Genomic DNA, 19,309 nt, shown 5'->3' with positions numbered 1-19,309 from the left:
ATTGTCAAAAAAATAAGTCCAATGGAGCAAAGAATATGAGCAGTTAGGGGCTTTAAAGGGTTTTAAAGAAAGAGAAAACAAAGTTAAATGGTAAAATGATTACCCAAACTGTTGTAAACATCTGTCAAAGTTTACAGACTGACTTCCTGGTTCAACTTGACCAACCATCCTTACTGTTGGTTTAATTGTACCTGCACACATTTTCTTGTGTGTTAAAAAAAATGTCCAACCAACATGATGGCCAAAACTATGACAATATCACCTAAGCTGTAATAAAATAAATATTTCCTTCATCAGATGAAACATGTAGTGCCCTTTACTCAGTAGTGCAGTTTAACCTGAGCAGTCACAGGGGAGTATTATAAAGTTAAGCTTTGTATGCACCTCTGTTTAACAGCCTAAACTACGCTACTTGAATTGTCCTGAGAGGAAAAACACCAACCGCTGCGTACTCCAACTAGCTTAAAAGGTTATTTGCAGATACTCTTTGGCCCTGGTTTGATCCTGAGCCATCTCCATTGATTGAGTGTTCTTCTTCCTCCCTCCTTCACTCTCCTCTCTCTACAGGTCCCAGCTCTCATCGCTGCCCCAACACTCCAAGTTAGTCTGCTCTCTCACCTACTGTGTATTTCCCACACATGCAGCCTCTCGTCCTCTCTCTTTCTCACTCCTGATCCCATTCCCCCCGTTGCAATCCTGACAGACATCACAAGTCCACAAGCTTGTAGCCTCTGGTGCTCCAAGGATGCAGCAATGTCTTCTCTTGGCTGTGAACTTCCCACAACACCCTTTTGGTGCGGAAGCAAAGAGACTAGATGCTTTCATGGATCGTTGAGTAGTGCGGACAGTTACACTTGCTGTACATTAGCCTTGTTATCTATAGCTTCACTCTCCATTTACCCAACAACATGGCTGTAAAAGACCTGGCTGAACACGCAAAAACGCACACACACACACACACACACACACACACACACTGAGGTCCCTCTGTGTGATAGTATTAAATTAGTGTAATTGGTCAGATCTCATCTTGTGCAGTGGCCATAGTTACCAGCCATTAGCCATTAGCATTACAGCAATAATGAGCTGCAGCAGTCGGTCCTCTGAAAGCATGACCCATGACCTTACAGATGCGCTCAGCCAAAGGCAATGATGTTAAAATGTATACCTCTTCTGATGTATCTTTCTCCATGTGACTTCAAGGCTATATGTAATGTTAATGATACTCCGTGTATAACTTTAGAGCTTCTTCATGCATCACATACAGTTAACACATAAGGCAAGTTCCCAGCAATCCGTTTAAGCACAGAGCCTTGCCAAGTTCAGAGGCACAGGGGAATTTGTGTCGGTAGATTAGCAATAAATCATCCAATAACCCGCCGATGAGAAATCTAGAGAGCGGCAGGGGGGTTGTTTGAAATTAATCCAGCCCAAGCGCTCCAGGCTGGGCCGAAAGATAGTCTATTGTTGGGAAAGAGATTTTCAAAGAAATGAGTTTTGGCTGGTGACCAGTCAGTTTTTTTCCTCTCTGGGAAGTGACAGTGTGACTGATTTGTAGAGACTTGTGGGTTCTTGCTCCGATCCCACCTCTGCCACCAATTGAGCGTTGTGGAGTCAGAGAGATGTCTGCCTCCTGCTTCCTTCCAGGAGCATGCTCACCCAGTCACTCATGTGCATTGCCGTGCCAGCCCCACCTCTGTCCTCCTCACTTAGCATGACGATATCACCAAATGTCACCAGCCTGTTTCAACTTGTGCGCTCTCTCTCTCTCTCTCTCTCTCTCTCTCTCTCTCTCTCTCTCTCTCTCTCTCTTCTCTCTTCTCTCCTTCTCTTCATGCATTGTTGAACAAAGTGCACTCTCCTCACCGTTACACAGCCACCTCATGGTCCCACTGGCAGCTTCACTCACCCTGTGGTCCAACCAGTGTTTGTGTAAGTCGTTGTGCATGTTTGATGTAGGAACAGCCAGATCTCATTCTTTTTTTCTTTGTTTTCTCCCCTCTTCCTCTTCCTCCTCTTCCTCTCCTAGGAATGAGGGAGCACCCGCCCATTCCTGTCGTTGACCTGGCTGACCACATAGAGCGACTGAAGGCCAACGACGGCTTACGCTTTTCCCAGGAGTATGAGGTAAGAGCTGTGTACTAATGTTGTATCAGTGCATCCCTCTCTTTCAAGCATATGAATGTGTTTCTTTGTTATGGTGTCTGGGAGGAAGTTTTGTGTTAATGCCTTTTTGATCCCATATGCATGTATCCTAATGGATTGTGGAAGACTTCTTTCGCAGACATTTTTCAGTCCTTTTACAACTCTATTACCAATCCCACCAGGAAACCAACACTTACATTAAATACTGCGAGATGCTTTTTCACAAAACTAGCAGGTGGCGAGTTGCTTAAGCAATCTGTGTGCGTCTTGATGTTTCCCCTAAGAATGTTATTTTGCAGGCGGTCTCTCCGATGCAACTCAGTGAGGGATTATCTCTTGTCAGTGTTCTTACTAAAAAAAAAAAAAGGGGGGAAGCAAATTTGCATTTAAAGTGGCACATAGTTGGTTTGGGGACGAAGTGAGGCCAGATGAAGAGGAGAGGCATCCTTGAATACAGAAAAAACAAGAGCTGTCTTTTATTTATTTGTTCTGATTGTGTTATCTGTTTCGTCTAATCAGTTCTATTCCTCAAAATGATGGATCCAACAAGGCTGTTACAATGATTGCAGATCTTTTTTTGTCTTTTTTTTTTACCTTCACATTGCCTCTCTCTGTTTGCCTGCGACCAGTATATGTTGCTACAGCCTGAAATTTGCTGTGCAATTTCTCGCTGAGTGAAACAACAAATGTATTTTGGTGACCCCATGACCTTTCCCCGAGCATCACCACAAGCCCAAACTTTAGTCAACTGTTCTGTTATCTGCCCTGTCCAGTGTTTACTGTGAAAATAACATCTATTTCATAGCCTTACATAACCATTCTATATCTAGCCAGTGGTACAAAAAAAACATTTAGAACTGGGCATGGTGCTTACCTTAATATAAATTTTTTTTTATTGTGTCTTATTTATTAAGCCCTTATTCATTCAGATTTCATACATGATTTTTTTCTTAATTGTAGTCCTTTCAGGTGAAACTAGTGCATTCTAATGCAACAGCTGTGCAATGAATCCTATTCTCAAGTAGGTTGTAGTGTTAAGTGTTGAAACTGTCAGAGTGGTTTTGATTCAACTTTATGGTCATTATGGAAGATGTAGTTTGTGGTGCATCTGAGCTGCAATGCAAGATTTTTTTTTGGGGGGGTTATTGCTTTCATTTGATAGTAGCAGCTGTAGAGAGACAGTGAATCAGGACATGCAGCAAAGGGCTACAGGTTGAAATTGAACCCAGGTTGCTGTGGTAAGGACTCAGTCTTAGTACATGGGGCGCATACTCTACCAAGTGAGCTACCAGCCACCCCACTGAGAGTGTTGTAATGTTTGGTTTACACCTTTATATACATGAGGGATGACTTAAACATACAGCATATAAAGCATAGTCTGTGAGGAAGAGCCATGAGAAAATATACATTCATTGTTTGGATGCAAAGTCTCACATTTTATAACATAGTATATAATTCTAGTGTATTTTTTTATCTGGTTCAGTGTGAAATTAACAGCTAACTGGGGAGATAATTAGACCTCAGTAAAAATCTGCACTCAATTAAGTGCTTTTTTGTGTTGCTCCGGGCCCCTCCAACACATCGCCCTCCCGGCCTGTTGAGTTAGTATAAACGAATCAAGCCAGAGAAGTGGCTTGTACAACTGCAGGCAACCAGCCCAGCCCCTTCCCTCCCCACACCATTCTAAGCCAGAGAAGACCCCCTCCATGGCTGGGCAGATGGCCGCCCCTCTCTCTGCCAGGCAAGACACTGTGGCAGAGCTCATGGCGCTTTGTCACAGTCACGTTCGCCGGCTGCTCCCGTCGCGCATTACCCCAAGGCACGGAATTTGTAGAGGCTTCACTACTTCCTCTCCCTGATGTTTTAGGCGGCCTGACACTTCCTTTACCACCAACGCCAGTCCGCATCACACTGAGCAATGAGCACTCGGGTAATGAGCAGAATTTGTCAATCAGGCATGCTGCAGCTCCCCCTGACAACTCTTTTAACGCAGGAAGCAATATCACGCTGCAGTCGTCATAGCATCATTATGTTCATTTGAAAGCATTTCCAGTGTGTCAGCGAGAATATCTTGGGCGTTTGCTTCTCACCTCTTTCTACCTAACTTGTTTTCTAGTTGTCATCAGTCTGGTGTGCCCGCTGTGTTCACTGAGCTCTCAAATGGATATGACATGTTTTGACTGCAAATGAAATCTTTCTCTTCGTAGTGGCGGGCACGGACAGAGAAATTGGCAGTGCTGAGCTCATCAGCAGCAATAGGCCTATACTCACATGGCTCTCAGTGCTGAGCAATTTTGGCTGTAGCTGTAGTGAAGGATTTTTTGCATATGAGCACTCCACATTTTTCATATTTGTTCAAGAACAAATAGCATGTGCATGGCTTTCTCTGGAAATAAACTTAGCTTTTATGTCATATTTCTACCTATGTAGGGGCCACTTTACTCCATAGGAAAACATTGTGAGAGCTAGAAAGCTGAAAGCTAATTTGCTATAGCTTAACTCAATGGCCCAAAATCATAATCTTCAGTCTCTCTGGACCTCACCTTGCACCCTTTATTTTCCAATAATAATTATTATTATGTTTGAGCTGTCAAGATTTGGCATGAAATAACCTCTAATGATTAAATTAGTGCCACAACCATGTTAAGTAAGTGAAAGAATTTCGAGGTGTCATTTTGACTCTTGCTGGATTTGCGAGGCGAAAGGTCTGGGGAATTAGTGGACATGGTTCCGATGTGAGCTGAGGGGGATCGATACAGAATAACAAGAGACTCTGTGACATTATCGAGCCAAGGGACGGGAGGCAGTCACATATCTCCGCAGATCAATATGTATGCAGTCTACTGTCGTCTTAGCCCGAGAGACAAATGACGTAAGATGGAAAGGGTTAGAAACTGAGAGGGGCTGAGAGGGAGTGGGTGACACAAAAATACAAGATAGGAAAAGGCAACAGAAATAGAAGTTGAGACAGACAGAGGATGAGAGGAATCATGGTTACCGCAAGAAGTCATGCATGGGACTTCTCAGAATTAGGTAATTTAATAGGACCATCCGAAAGGGTGTGTTTGTTGTTGCCTGCAAGCTTCAGAAAAAAACTAATTTCCCAGCTAAAATGAACATTCTCATCCTGTTTGGTTTAGAAATTGGAGGAATACTTCGGCTGTCTTAGCTCAATCTATGGATGATGGCCTTTTAAATGGCAATTTGAATGACCAAAACAAGTGCCTTTGTATCTCTTCTTCATTAGCATTTAGGCATCATGCAAATAACCAACCTCTTAATGCACAAACAGTACTTGCAATGTAGCCAGCACAGTATGATAGCTTGAGGACAATCTCCTCCACAGTATAAAACCACTTACCTGTAACGCTCTGCTGTGGCTTTTCAAGAGACACGATGTTGGTATATGTTCCATTTAAAGGCTTTGTTGTCCATAGTATACTTCAGTTGAATGGGTGACAGCGGACAGTGAGGTAATTTTGCCCTATTCCCTTACCCTCCTGTCTTGTTCCATTTTATCCATGTTACACTCAAGAGCCTCTTTTTGTGCTTCTATTTTCTTTCCTTTCCTTTCTGTCTGTGTCTCTCTGTCCACTCGCTCATAATCTGTCTCTTTCCATCCTTCTGTCTCTTTTTCTTCCTGCCCTCTCACACAGTCCATTGATCCAGGCCAGCAGTTTACCTGGGAGAACTCCAACATGGAAGTCAACAAGCCAAAGAATCGCTATGCAAACGTCATTGCCTATGACCACTCCAGAGTGGTGCTCACCTCTGTTGATGGTAAGAGCGCATGTAACCACTTAACCCTTCAAATAGCCATTGACTGAGGCTGCTATCGATTGAGACCTCCTTCACACGTACCAAGGACATTTTGTGTGCCTGCAGTTGCTCCTGAATTTGCAGCTTTAGCAAACCTCCAGTTTTATCCACAAAGCACATGTACCTCAGAAAGTAGCATGCATCATGAGTGATTGAAAGTGACAGATTGTCTTTGTACCATGTATGTCAATGTGCTCTATATTAACAATAAGAACAATCAGTAAATTTATCATGCATTTTGATTAAAATGATTCAGACCTTGAGCAACCTTATTAGATCAAATAAACCATTCAGTGTAATAAATGGGTTACATCCTTACTTCTTGTTGTTACAGCCGTTCCAGGCAGTGACTACATCAATGCCAATTACATCGACGGCTACAGGAAGCAGAATGCCTACATTGCCACACAAGGACCACTGCCAGAGACACTGAGTGACTTCTGGAGGATGGTGTGGGAGCAAAGATCCACCACCATCGTCATGATGACCAGACTAGAGGAAAAGTCACGGGTAAGGAGAAACACAGTGTCACACTGAGAAATTAGGCAATCAATCACTGACGTCATTTCTTAACAGTTCATTCTTTCTGATTCATTGAGCAAACTCAAAGATTTTATGATGTACATTATATCATGTATCAATAATAAACAACATATGAACTCAGTTACTGTACTGTGAATAAAGTAAATAAGTAAATGTATTTACTAAAGTAAATAAATATATGATTAACTAGTAACTAAGAAGGCCAGAAATACATTCTTCTATTGCAAAATGTCATCAAAACACATTTGCATGCAGCAGATTACTGGACAATAGAACCTATGAATTGATGTCACTTTTGATGTTTTACCACAGCCTTTACCACTACCTAGTTACCAAACAACCAACAATAACTGATGGCTGCTCTGAATGGGGAAAGCTGTGATACCAGGAGGAAAACAAATGACTGTCGTGTAAAACTGAATGTCATTGGAGTCGATAGTACTACAACATATCAGACAGTTAGTGTTAAAATGAGGCCAGAAAAGGAGCTTCCTGACATATATATGTATATATTTATGGAGCTCAACACTGGGGAAGTTACATTAAACCAAACAAAGCCTGAAGGCATATAGATGCCTGGTCCTACTTTAAAGCAGGATTTGTCAGCCTGATCAAAGTCACAAGGACTTCAAAGGATATTTTGGTTGTCTGTGGACAGTATCGCTTCATGTTGCTTCTCTTCTCCTGAGTCTTCAGCAATCTCTAAAAACTTCTGCATGAGTTCCTTCAAAATCTGTTTGTGAAGGAAAATTGCACAGTGCTTTTTACCATTCCCCATTTTCCCTCCTGTTGTTTGTTTGCCACTTATAGTGGAGTAACTGTGGAAACTTTGCATATAATGACAACACGTGCATACCCTCTACTGAAAATATGAAAAACTTCAAGCTAAATTATGAACATGTTAATTGTAGTTACATTTAAACTTTCAGAATAATGCAAATTCTGTTTTATTCATTATTTAGAAACTGCTCAGAGAGCTCAATATTCGATTGCTACATATTTTAACACCATGCCAAGGTTTCATAGACATGACTGTCTCATTTTTGTTTGCTCCTTCTGAATTTTGCTCTCAAAAGCCACGGCACTATAATGAAAACTCTAAAGTTGGAGTTAAGAGGATTGTCACCCAGCAACACCCGTCTGCTCCTAAAAATACATTCAAGCTAATAAAAGCAAAAAAGAGCACATGGGCAACTTGAGATTCAAAATTGGGATGGGTTTATTTAATTACCATCACAAAATCATTCTCAAGAATTCCTTGGAGGAAATAAATCAGCGTGGAGCCCTGCCAGTGTGTGGTGCTTTATTATTGTGTGCATACAGTGCCCTAATGAAAGAAAGTCCCCAGACTATGGACTGAAAGTAAAAGGGATTGTAAATGAAAGAGTTCATTTCTAAGATCCTAGACATTGATTTTTTGGGGGTGGATCATTACCTGAAGCTTAGGTCATCATTCACTATCTAAAGTGAGTTTAAAAAAGCAATCGTTTAAAGTAAAGACTTAAATGACTTACCATCCTTCAAAACATAGCATCATCTGTTTTAATTTTGAACTATTGATGCAATCAATCATTTAGGCAAATTGTGAGCACACTAGGTCTTTTTGGAACAGAGCTCATTTATTTGTGCCCGGTAGAATATCTGCAGCGTGGATATGTTTGATAGGATGATTTTTATTACACCTTCAGTCAATCTCAGCGAGGATAAACACACATCCTCGCAAATACCTTTTTCTATGTTTAGTGTGTCTGAGTGGCCATTTCAGAGCTGTGTGACAGATGACCATGCTCTCCTGCTTTGATCTTAGAGTTACAGCTACACTACATAGCACGTACACAGCAACAAAATAATGGAAACACCACAACATAAGGAACTTAAAGAGATATGAAACAGGCTCTCAGCCTGTCCCCACCTCCTACACACATTTAAGAATCAATTGGTTTGCCAGCACTGTGGAGAGAGATGTAGTGAACCAAACCTGCTTTCCACCAATGGGGGTGGACATTTTTTTTGACCACTTACAGTATGCCAGGGTACCTTGAAATCTCTAGTATAAAATCAACAAACAGGGTGGAGTCAGCTTTGGCTATTTTTCAGATAGCTTGTTTTTTGTTTTTTATCTGCATTGCTGACATTCATACTAGGTTTCCATATATAGTATATATTATATATAAATATATATAATAGCAGCTCAAATAACACATTTGGTGTTCAATTAGTCTGGTATATAAATCACATTTACAGCCTCTGCTATACAGAAGAGTAAATGTTTAGTTAAATGACAATTTGCAGTGTGTATGTAATATAAACAATTTCTAAATAACTTTTTCCAATGCAATGTGAGGTAATTAACAGTGAATGGAAGTGACTAGACTCCTTCTGCATCACTCTCCCCAAAACAACATTATTTAATATGACATTTAATAAGACAAAACATCACATAAGACTAGCTGTACTCCTGAATAGACACAGTATTGCTACATTTTCATGGATTTCTCTGTTCCCTTTACATAAATACACATCCTCTATTAGTCTTTTTCTCTCGCACATACACACACAGACATACACATATGGTGAATGAGTCAACCTCCCACCACCCAGCCAGACTGATGTCTTATGCCAAACAGAGCATGAGCTTGACAAATATGATGAGATCCGGCAGCAGGCAAATTTCAGCTTCCTCTAGCACTATCATTACTAGTTAGTAAAACCCTAAAAGGTCAGGACTTGAAATGAGACCAGAGGTATTACTCACTTGTGTGTGTGTATGTCTAGATAAGAAGTCTGCTTCCTCTGCAAAAGGCCAGGTGACGACATGTGAGAAGCAAGGTTCAAAGCAGAAGCAGATGACGGTGGAACCTGTGGTCTGTGTGTGCAAGGGAAAATATGCCACCCAAGCTCAGAAAGCACAGAGATATTCATTACAGTGGTGACTGCTAATCCATATGTTTGTACTGCGAGTGGTTCCCCATCACTCAATTGAGTTTCTCCTGCAAGGTCTACCTCTGCCACTGAATAGGAGCCGTCACCAAGGGAGGTGAAATGTGAGGGGGTGAATTTTAGCACATTTTGTTTGTCGATTTGTACCAGCTCGCTCAGACAGCCAAGGTGCTTCGAAATGTCAGCTCGGTACTGCAGTATCAATATGATTAGCTTGGCTGCGCCACATCTCTTCCTCTCATGTTGGCCAAATCAATAGCAGCAAGTCCAAGTCCCAGCAACTCTGACGCGAAAACAAAGTTGGCATTTGCTCATTTTCTGTATGTAAAAAGGAAGCTGAGCTTGAATTGACTTGACCCAAACACATTAAAACATTTTTGCAGTTGGGGCGTCTGTGGCTCAAGGGGTGAAATCAGGTTGACCCCTGATCACAGGGTTGTCAGTTAAATCCCCATTTCTTCCTTTCCACGTGTCAATGCTTCCTTAGGCAAAACACTTAACCCCAAATCGTTCCAGATAGCTCACTGCCATCGGTGAGTGACGTGTGCGTGAATTATCTGCAAAAACTAAAAGCACTACATAAATGTAACCATTAACCATTTACTGTAGCTCATGCTATTATTCAGAGTGCCTTTGATTGTTTCAAAATGGGTTCAGCTTCTTGTTAAAGGTGGGTGGAGAAAATTGTTAGGGACTCAACTTGCCCCACAAATTCAGATTTTATTCTTGAAAACATCCACCGATAATCAACTGAGCCTAGGAGCTAGAAGCAAGACTAATCAGCGGGCTTAGCCGGGTGTTTAGATAATGATGTGACTCATCGCCTCTAGAAACTCTCAGACCTTGTGAACAACTATTAAATTAGGTGTTATGAAAATCAAATGAGGCATGATTGTGCAAATGTGTGGCCTATTTTTGACTCCAAATTATTCATAAGTAGTTTAGGACATATTTGCCCAACGTTTCCAGAACAGACGCTTTATTATTGCTGTTTGAAAATCAGAGCCAAACTCCAGTGACAGCCTGTAGTGACTTTCATCAATTGCATGAGGACAGGTTCATGTAAAGGTTTGAGTAAAGAAGAGTATTGTTCACAATTTATTAAAAGTCCTTTTATTGTTCCAATCTAATGGAAATTGAGTCTTGCTGAAGAAAAATGAAAATTGTGGCAAAGGCCAGTCTATCATTTTCATAGACACACAGAGTGAAACAAAGCCATTCAGTGTCAGTGTTTGGATGAACTTTAGTCTCGTCCACAGTGAAGTTTGTTCTATGCACATATGGAGCCAGGTGGCCGGACCTGCTGTCCCCTCACGACAGGCGAGAACAGGCTTTTAGACACATCTCCCTCCACAGTGCACTGCCCAATCATTACAAATGCGCCAAAAGCATACATTACAAGGGGTCGCGAACCACCTGACAATTAGCTAATTGAAAATGATCACAAGCTGGTAAAAGACAAAGTGGGCTTTTTAATGCCCTTTTGAAGCCTGCTTCAAATGCAGACACACATGGATGCACACGCTCATGCTCAGTTCGTTTTTTAGAAGGTACAGGAGCTGACTCTTGAGTCTTCAGGTTTTAATTAGACAGTGGACAAAGCCTTTGATCTGACCTCTTTAATGTTCCCTCCTTGTTAATCAGTGTGATCCTACAAGCCTCTCACTAGCCTCGTGGTGGACGTTAGAGGCAGTTCACTCCTGACAGTCTGCCCTCTCTCTTGCTCTGCCAGGTGAAGTGTGACCAGTACTGGCCATCGCGAGGAACAGAGACCTACGGGATGATCCAGGTCACCATGCTCGACACTGTGGAGTTGGCCACTTACAGCGTCCGTACTTTCGCCCTCTACAAGGTACAGCACTGGCTTTTTTCATTTGCAGTTAACCATATAGCAATATATGCTCATGAAGGACATGTTCCCAGCAGGTAATTGCAGTTCGTCATTACTGGGGTCACATTTTAAAATGTAATTGCTTATTTTTCTGAATACAGATAAAGGCTATTACCACTGGACTCTTTTTTTTCACTGCTGTAATTGGTTTTTAACATCCAAGATTTGTCTCTTGTTCTCTAAAAGGCAATGAAAGATTTCAGTTTTTCACTTTGATTCATATACTTCAGTGCCAAGATGATGTGACTGATGTTTCGTCCTTTCTTTCTCCTCTACCAGTTCTTTTTCCATTACTTATAATTTCAAACATTATTATAATTACTAATTAAATGCAAGTCTCCAGCTGGAGCAGTTACTTTGTTTCAATCAGGAATGGTGACAATGCCAAGAAACCGTTCCAGAGAAACTGCCCGAGTTCAATTCCAAAATTATACACATTATCTACACCTACACTTTCAGAATGATCACAGCCATAAAGTAGAGCACATTATGTGCTGCTGTCAAAGTGAGCCAACTCAAGACCTTTGCTTAAAATAGCTACATTTCTGACAATTAAATCAAACTTTTAACTGTAGCATTTCAGCTCCTTTTCATCAACACAGTCTAACCTTAACCTGTTCAAAACATTCTTGCCAAGCATGACAATTACAAACCATCCAATTGCAGTACTATGTCAGGGTATCCCACTAAGTTCTACTTTACTGACTGCTTGTGACTCTCCTGCAGAATGGCTCCAGTGAGAAGAGAGAGGTGAGACAGTTCCAGTTTATGGCCTGGCCAGACCACGGGGTGCCAGAGTACCCCACCCCTATCCTGGCCTTCCTACGGCGGGTAAAGGCCTGTAATCCTCCAGATGCTGGGCCCATGGTGGTCCACTGCAGGTGGGTGTAGACAGGAACAAGCTCAGTATATGTGTATACAGTAAAAGAACTGCTATTTTTTTTTACCCTCACGTGTATTTATCTTAAAATAAACAAATGGCTTGTTTGATGGAAATGAGTGGTTGAGGAAGGAGTGTGTTATTTTATCAAAGATTAGTGCCAATACACCGTAAAGGACACCACATGCAACAGAGAAATCCTGTTTTTGCCTTCCCATGAATTTGGCTCAATAATTCTGTGTTGGGCATGTTCCTGCCAGTCGAAAAGCCTCACAGAATGCCTCTAGGATCACAAACTTTGTACACAATCTGCAGCAACAATTTCATTATGGTCCAGCTCTTGTGCTAGAGGGAGTAAATCAACTAACCTAGAAGGCAAAAAGTCCAGTTCTCAGGTTTCAAGCATTGAGACTTACAGAATAGAATTGGAAAACTTACATTACAACACTGTTCTCACCTTGCCGCATCTCAATTTTTGTTTTTCACACCTTTTTTCACCACATTCAGTGGAACATTCATACACACAAATAACTGCATATACTACACACATATAGTACAGTAAGTGTATACACAGCAAAAGAGAACTTAGAGAAGTTTTTTTATTTTCATGTGAAAGCTGACACCATGTAATACAGAACTTACTTGTTCCTTGTATGATTAATACCTTTGGTTGATATATTAAATCACTGTTGAGATTAAGTAGTTTTGGAATTCTGATAACCTTGTGCTTTAGCGCTAGTTTCATCTCCATAGATTTTTACTCATGTGTTTATACTGTCAGCAGTGTTATACAGTGTAAAGAGATGTACAAAAATGATCTGTTGTATATAGTGAAACATTAAGTTATTTACCCCCTCCTCTCCCTCTATCTCCCTCCATCAGTGCGGGCGTGGGCAGGACTGGCTGCTTTATCGTGATCGATGCCATGCTGGAGCGCATGAAGCACGAGAAGTCTGTAGACATCTACGGCCACGTAACGTGCATGCGTGCCCAGAGGAACTACATGGTCCAGACTGAGGACCAGTACATCTTCATCCACGAAGCCCTGCTGGAGGCCGCCACCTGCGGCAACACTGAGGTGCCAGCACGCAACTTGTACGCCCACATCCAGAAACTCACCCAGCCCCCGCCCGGCGAGACGGTTACTGCCATGGAGTTGGAGTTCAAGGTGACTGATAAGCACACACTTCAGACAACTATTACTTTATTTCATGACTTTTTCAGTGTAATAAATTAACTTTTAATTTTTACCAGTGCTGTAGTTGACTCCTGCAGGATGTAATGAAGCATTTAACTTTACAAAAGACATTTCAGAACAGCTTTTCCTGATTTATACTACACTGGATCGTTCACAGGGGTGACATTGTAACACTCTAGAGGAAGTGAAGGAAGGAAGTTTTGTTGTTAATAATTAACAAAAATTAGAACAATTGTGTTACCTTTCCACATGTCTTTCTCAATCCGATCTGATCGACAAACACAAGCAGGTCGTCAAAAGGGCATCAGACTGCAGCTGCCGCTGACCTTCTGTCCAGTGTGTCACTATTGTGCTGAGTGATCACAGAGAGGTTTAAGCGTGTTTAAAATGATTAATTCACCAAATACACCAATGCACAGGAATTTGTCTCGATGACATTGGTATGGAGACATCCCAGCAGCTACAGTAGCATCACATGTTCCAAATGGACCAGAGCACACACACATACACTCAGAAACACAAACACATCAACACACCTACACGTGGAGAATTACAAAATGACTGACACTCGCACATACACACAGCTGGTGTTCAAGGTGACTCGAAATCACACGCACACCTTCTGTCAATAGCCATTGACTGTGATGTTATTACACACTTTCCTCCCAGCGCGGCTCTGCCATTAGCCCTCTTATGACCATGATCCATTCTGTTTGAAGTGATAATAGCATCTACACTCCTGCCAACGACGGAGAATGAAAGAGTGAGAGAATGATTGCGGTGTATGTGGGGGCCACAGCCTCCGTGCCCACACAGTCTGGCCACAACACACACACACACACACATAAATTATCCTGGAGTACCATGACTGTCCATACACACTCCTGTGCTGTCCATCTGTGCTCTGTCCACTGCCAGCACTGAGCTTGTCACGCCTACAGTCCTCCAAGCTCTGGGACTCTATGGGAGGCTAGTACAGTGCTCTTAGTTATACCTACCAGCAGAACTTTTTATATATCTTGACAGGAAACCTTATGTCTAAATAGAGACTTCTGACAAGGAAGTGTTTCAGAAGTTTGTTTGTTTACTCCAGGTCACAGGTCACTAATTTTTTCTCCCTGTCTGGTTTCTTCCCACCTCTCATTAAACAGAGACTGGCCAACTCCAAAGCCCACACGTCACGCTTCATCAGCGCCAACTTGCCCTGCAACAAGTTCAAGAACCGCCTGGTCAACATCATGCCTTTCGAGTCCACCCGCGTCTGCTTGCAGCCCATCCGTGGCGTCGAGGGCTCTGACTACATCAATGCCAGCTGCATTGACGGCTACAGGTCAGCAAAGGACTTCAGCTTGAACATTTGAGCTGAATACAATGGCTGTGAGGTTAAAGTGCTGACTATGAGCTTTAAAGGACAAGGCTGCATTGTTCTATATTTATCTCATTGTCAACAAATCCCATGAAAAGATCAAAACCAACAATGCATTAGTCACTGCCCATGCCATATAGCCTTTGGCTCCATTCGTTCCTACTGAAGATGTGAAAGGGTCACAAATATATAGTGTGATTTTCTTCAAAAAGGCTCAGTAATGTCCTGAACAGCTGGGCACTGTAGATTTTTAGCAAACGTTAGGAGTAAACATAGCATTTGTTGGACTATTTTCAGTGACAGATTAATATAAATTTGGTGCTCTAGTGAGTATTTAATGCAGCAGGATGGTGAGTCATAGACTTCAGGCAGACATTGATTGAACAGGACTTGTAACCGAATATGAATGCAATGACTTAATTGAGCTTTATGTTAACTTGTTCAATTACTCTCTGTCTCCTAAAATAGGGCTATTATCAGACATGGTTCCTCTGATGTGGCTGTAAACATCCTTAAATTAAATCTGAGATTGCCATTGTTTTATTTCATATCCAATGTCCTGGAGCACAGAGCCAGCACAACAAAAATTGCATCACTGTCCTAATACCTTCCTGACTGCACTGAATGTGACAGGTGTGCAGTTGTACGGATGTGAAAAAGACAGTAGGTGCTCTCTAGATAAAAATGTATGGGAGGCGACAGAAGATGAGTCCGCAGTGGGCAGTATCCAGTTGCAAGAATTACTCCCGGCTCTGTCAATGTGGCTCGTTCGCTGAGCCACTACTTCTTTCATATCCAAGCTACTGCATGTCCTTGTGTGCTCTGTGAGTCCAAATTGCTTCCTAGAGGGAGGAAGATGAAAAGGCAGTCCTCTGTTTTATATCTATATAAGTACGGGCAGAGACAGACAGCACTGACTCTTCTGCAGTTGAAGTGAGGGGATGAGCCTGAAATGCCATTCAGTCCGTATGGGGTTCTGCTTCGTACCGGGCCGTGACAGAGAAACACCTCCACCCCCACCTCCCTAACTCCCTCCTCTTTCTCTGGTCTTGTTGTTAATGAGAAGTTGCTCTACAGAGGCCAACCCTCCATTGTTGCTGTGTAAATAGCGTAATTGCAGCAAGAGAGTATTGTAATGAAGTGTGTTTTCAAAACCCCTCTCTCCTTTTTTTTCCCTCTTCTCCATGTTCTCTCTCTTTTTCCTTTCCCTTTCCTCCTTTATTTTTACCCCTTTCTATCTCTGTCTCTCTCTTTTCTCCTTCTTAATCTGTCTCCTTCGCACCTCTTTCCTCACACACTCTCTCTCCTCCCACCCTCTTCTCTCGCTCGCCATCTTAATTTTCCATCCAGACATCATGGCAGAGACAGACATATCCGGGTGGGGACCTGTTGTGTGCACCAGTGGCTCTGTGTGATTAAGCCGCTTTTAAAGCCTGGGCATAAATAAAAACTAAACAGGGGCCTCCAGTGCCCTTCACCCCAGCGCCTTCAAGAAAAGCCAATAATATGCTAAGCTAATGAGAGGCGAACCATTGATTCCAGCTATGCTATCAGGGGCGCGAGCCCTGGTTATGCTCCGATGCAGGCTGGAGTTTTAGCATTGTAATGAGGTTGAAATGAAACACTATGTCCTCAAGCACTGCAGTCATGTGGGATGATGCGGAGAGTGCTTTGTGCTGTTTGGCAGCGCGCTCATCAGGACACTGTGTGCAGAGAAGTCAGTATTGTGTTATATGGTTAGGATTGCTTTTGTTTTGGCTAGGGGCTGTTTTATGCGGAGGTTAGAGGGGTCCACCCTATCAATTTGAAATTTAGCATTCATCCCCCGCTTGGCTTCCCTTCCATTTCTTCCCCTTCTGCTCTTACATTCCCTTTTCCTAAGTTCTCGTTTTCTTCCTTTTCCACCTCTCTTTTTCTCTTTCTTCTCTTCTCTCCTCCGCAGCAGTCAGTTCTACTTTGCACTCAGATGACCAGCTGGAGAGAGCAGTGCTCACTCTTTTCATCTCCTCACATTTTCCTCTCTACATCTTCTCCCTATGCTTTGTACATCTCCTCTCTTTACTTTGCATTTCTCTTTCCGTTTTCATCTTTTTTAATTTGATTCCTCACTCTGTTGCCTTCCCCTCCTCGTATGCCATCTCCTTTCCTCTCTCCGCCAATCTGTTGTTTCTTTATTTGTGCGAGTGGAGGCCCTGAGCATATTCTAATCTTCCGGTTCCACATTAGTGCCTTGCCTGCAGCACCTTCATTAGTTGTTCAGCCGTGGCTCAGTGTGTGACTGAGTGTGTGTAATAGTGTGTCTGAATATACATGCAAAACCACTGCACGCATACATTGGTACACCTGGATGCAAGTTTACATGTGCTGCAAACATGTGAGTGTGTTCACGGTTATGCGTGTGTTTTGAGTTGGATTCCTCAGCTCCCTCCCGCTCTGTTATCGGTGCGCTGCTGCCACCTGCTGTTTGACAAAAGAACTGCTCAGCGGGGCCAAAGTCACGTAGGACACCAGCACAGCTCTGGCACCTCAGTGGATGAGCTCATCTCTAGTTTAGTGAGCGTATCAAGTGCTCCCTCTCTCCTTCTGTGTTGTGTTACAGAGAGGAAGGAGGAAGAAGTAGAGGATCTATTCAGGCTTGAATAGCTCAGTGATGATGATAGTTGCCATGGATTATTTGCTATTTTCATTAAATGTGTCGGAATTTATCTAAGGGTAGAGAAATTATGACAAAGAGTAAGAGGACAACAGGACCTCATACTATAAAATTTGCAGCTGAATGCTTTTAAACGGCACGGTGATTCCTTTTTCTACAAGTCATGCTGATGTGGGTGCCTCGTATATAAATGTCCACCAAATGGTATGTGATGCTTTCATTGAACAAAAATGGAGTAATACAGAAAGCTCTTCCCCAGCCTTTGAATTTTATTTGAATACATTTGTGTATGAATGTAATTGAGCACTTCATAAGACATGAGTTTTGTTGCATGTCTTATATCTTGGCTGTTATTAAATTTGGGGGTTTGGGTTGGATTAACAGCCTTTGTGAACCACTCTACAACAACAGCACTCCTTTATCATTACATCCTTTTCTGGTTATTGCTTTGTGATGTGCTTTATAATACCAGCTGTAAAAGCACCATAAAGTTTTATAATTATTATGTGTTATGTTTAATCTCTGCCTCCTCTGTGTGGTGTTATGTCTTCAGACAGCAGAAGGCCTACCTGGCTACACAGGGCCCGCTGGCAGAGACCACCGAGGACTTCTGGAGGATGCTGTGGGAGCACAACTCCACCATCGTCGTCATGCTCACCAAGCTACGAGAGATGGGACGGGTAATACACAAACTCATTCTATACATAAATACATGCAGCACCTGTAAGGTCATTTCAGGGAATGATAAGAATCTTTATAATCTGTCAGTTCAGCTGAGCTACTGCGTCACACTGCTCAAATATTAATTCATTCCAACAGTAACTTTCGTTCAAAGTTAACTTCCTTATCACCATGGCTGGAATGCATCTGGGTTGAAACTAACTTGCTACCATGTCAGATTTGTCAATAATTGGTAGCATTCCAAGCATACTGATAATTCCCATACTGCTTTGCTGCATCACACTTAATGAAAAAGGTGATCTGAAATGGGATCTGTGATGGTAACAAGGGAGCTAAAAGCACTTCTAAACACCCTGAGTACTTTACTAAGTTTGGAGCTCAACAAAGTTTATAGTTAGTTTCAAAATATCAACAGTGCCCATGAATAAGATTTGAGAATTTTTGGTGTCATAAGTCACCGTAAACTATCCTGACACAGAACCATCACTGTTGATAACGAGCGAACCAATCATAATAACGAACATATAACTCAGTCAAACTTAGCAAAACCAATCGGGAGAAGGGAAGCATCTTTTCCATCAAGAAAAGCCTTCGGTGCCGTTGTTTCTTTCTTCAATGAAGAAATGCTCTCCAGTTCTGATACGCTAACCTCTACCTCTAAGCTAAGCTAACCAGCTGCTGGCTGCAGCTTCATATTTAAGAGACAGATATGAGAGTGGTATCAATCATCTTATCCAACTATCAGCAAGAAAGTAAATAAGCGCATCTCCTAAAACTCCAAACTATCCCCTCATCTTGGTACCAATTTGATTAAATCCGTAATGTCTTTGACTGAGTGTTTTTTTTTTTGTGATTATGCAGGTGATTCTGACAGCACTCAGCTGCATTTTATAGCTTTATCAGCCTCTCATCCATAATCACAGTTTATTAAAAAAAAGCCCTCATGCACATCATCACTGCAGTTAAGCACACAAACAAATTATGTAAATATTTTTCCACCTAAGATGAATCAGACAATATTTCAAAACACAGATTAGTCTCTTCTCGATTTTTTTTTGTAAGCAAAGACCTTCTCATGACTCAAAATGAGTAATAATGTACAGAAACCCATATTAATAATATCCTGCACTTGCACATCAGGCATCCATTATGTAAAATTGTATTTTCCTTCCTGAGTGTGTTTAGAAAAAGCT

At 42.0% G+C, this 19,309-nt stretch overlaps 1 protein-coding gene across 14 annotated transcripts in view; it reads left to right on the top strand.

The window, feature by feature from the left end:
• The window catches only part of LOC127379237 (receptor-type tyrosine-protein phosphatase F), a 158,814-nt gene that overhangs the window by 134,967 nt on the left and 4,538 nt on the right, over positions 1–19,309 (top strand). For 9 of the 14 annotated variants that reach the window (XM_051428734.1, XM_051429422.1, XM_051429246.1 and 6 more), the window contains 9 exons: positions 568–600; positions 2,030–2,127; positions 5,802–5,925; positions 6,299–6,474; positions 11,180–11,299; positions 12,065–12,219; positions 13,101–13,386; positions 14,568–14,746; positions 17,989–18,115. In XM_051428734.1, the coding sequence (XP_051284694.1) occupies positions 568–600; positions 2,030–2,127; positions 5,802–5,925; positions 6,299–6,474; positions 11,180–11,299; positions 12,065–12,219; positions 13,101–13,386; positions 14,568–14,746; positions 17,989–18,115 (1,298 nt within the window). The remainder of the gene's footprint in view (positions 1–567; positions 601–2,029; positions 2,128–5,801; positions 5,926–6,298; positions 6,475–11,179; positions 11,300–12,064; positions 12,220–13,100; positions 13,387–14,567; positions 14,747–17,988; positions 18,116–19,309) is intronic. The other 5 variants (XM_051375275.1, XM_051375196.1, XM_051429514.1 and 2 more) reach the window with 1 other exon arrangement.

This window comes from Dicentrarchus labrax, unplaced genomic scaffold (assembly GCF_905237075.1).
Source record: "Dicentrarchus labrax unplaced genomic scaffold, dlabrax2021, whole genome shotgun sequence".
NCBI lineage: Eukaryota > Metazoa > Chordata > Actinopteri > Moronidae > Dicentrarchus > Dicentrarchus labrax.
This window is presented reverse-complemented; position numbering and strand designations above follow the sequence as displayed.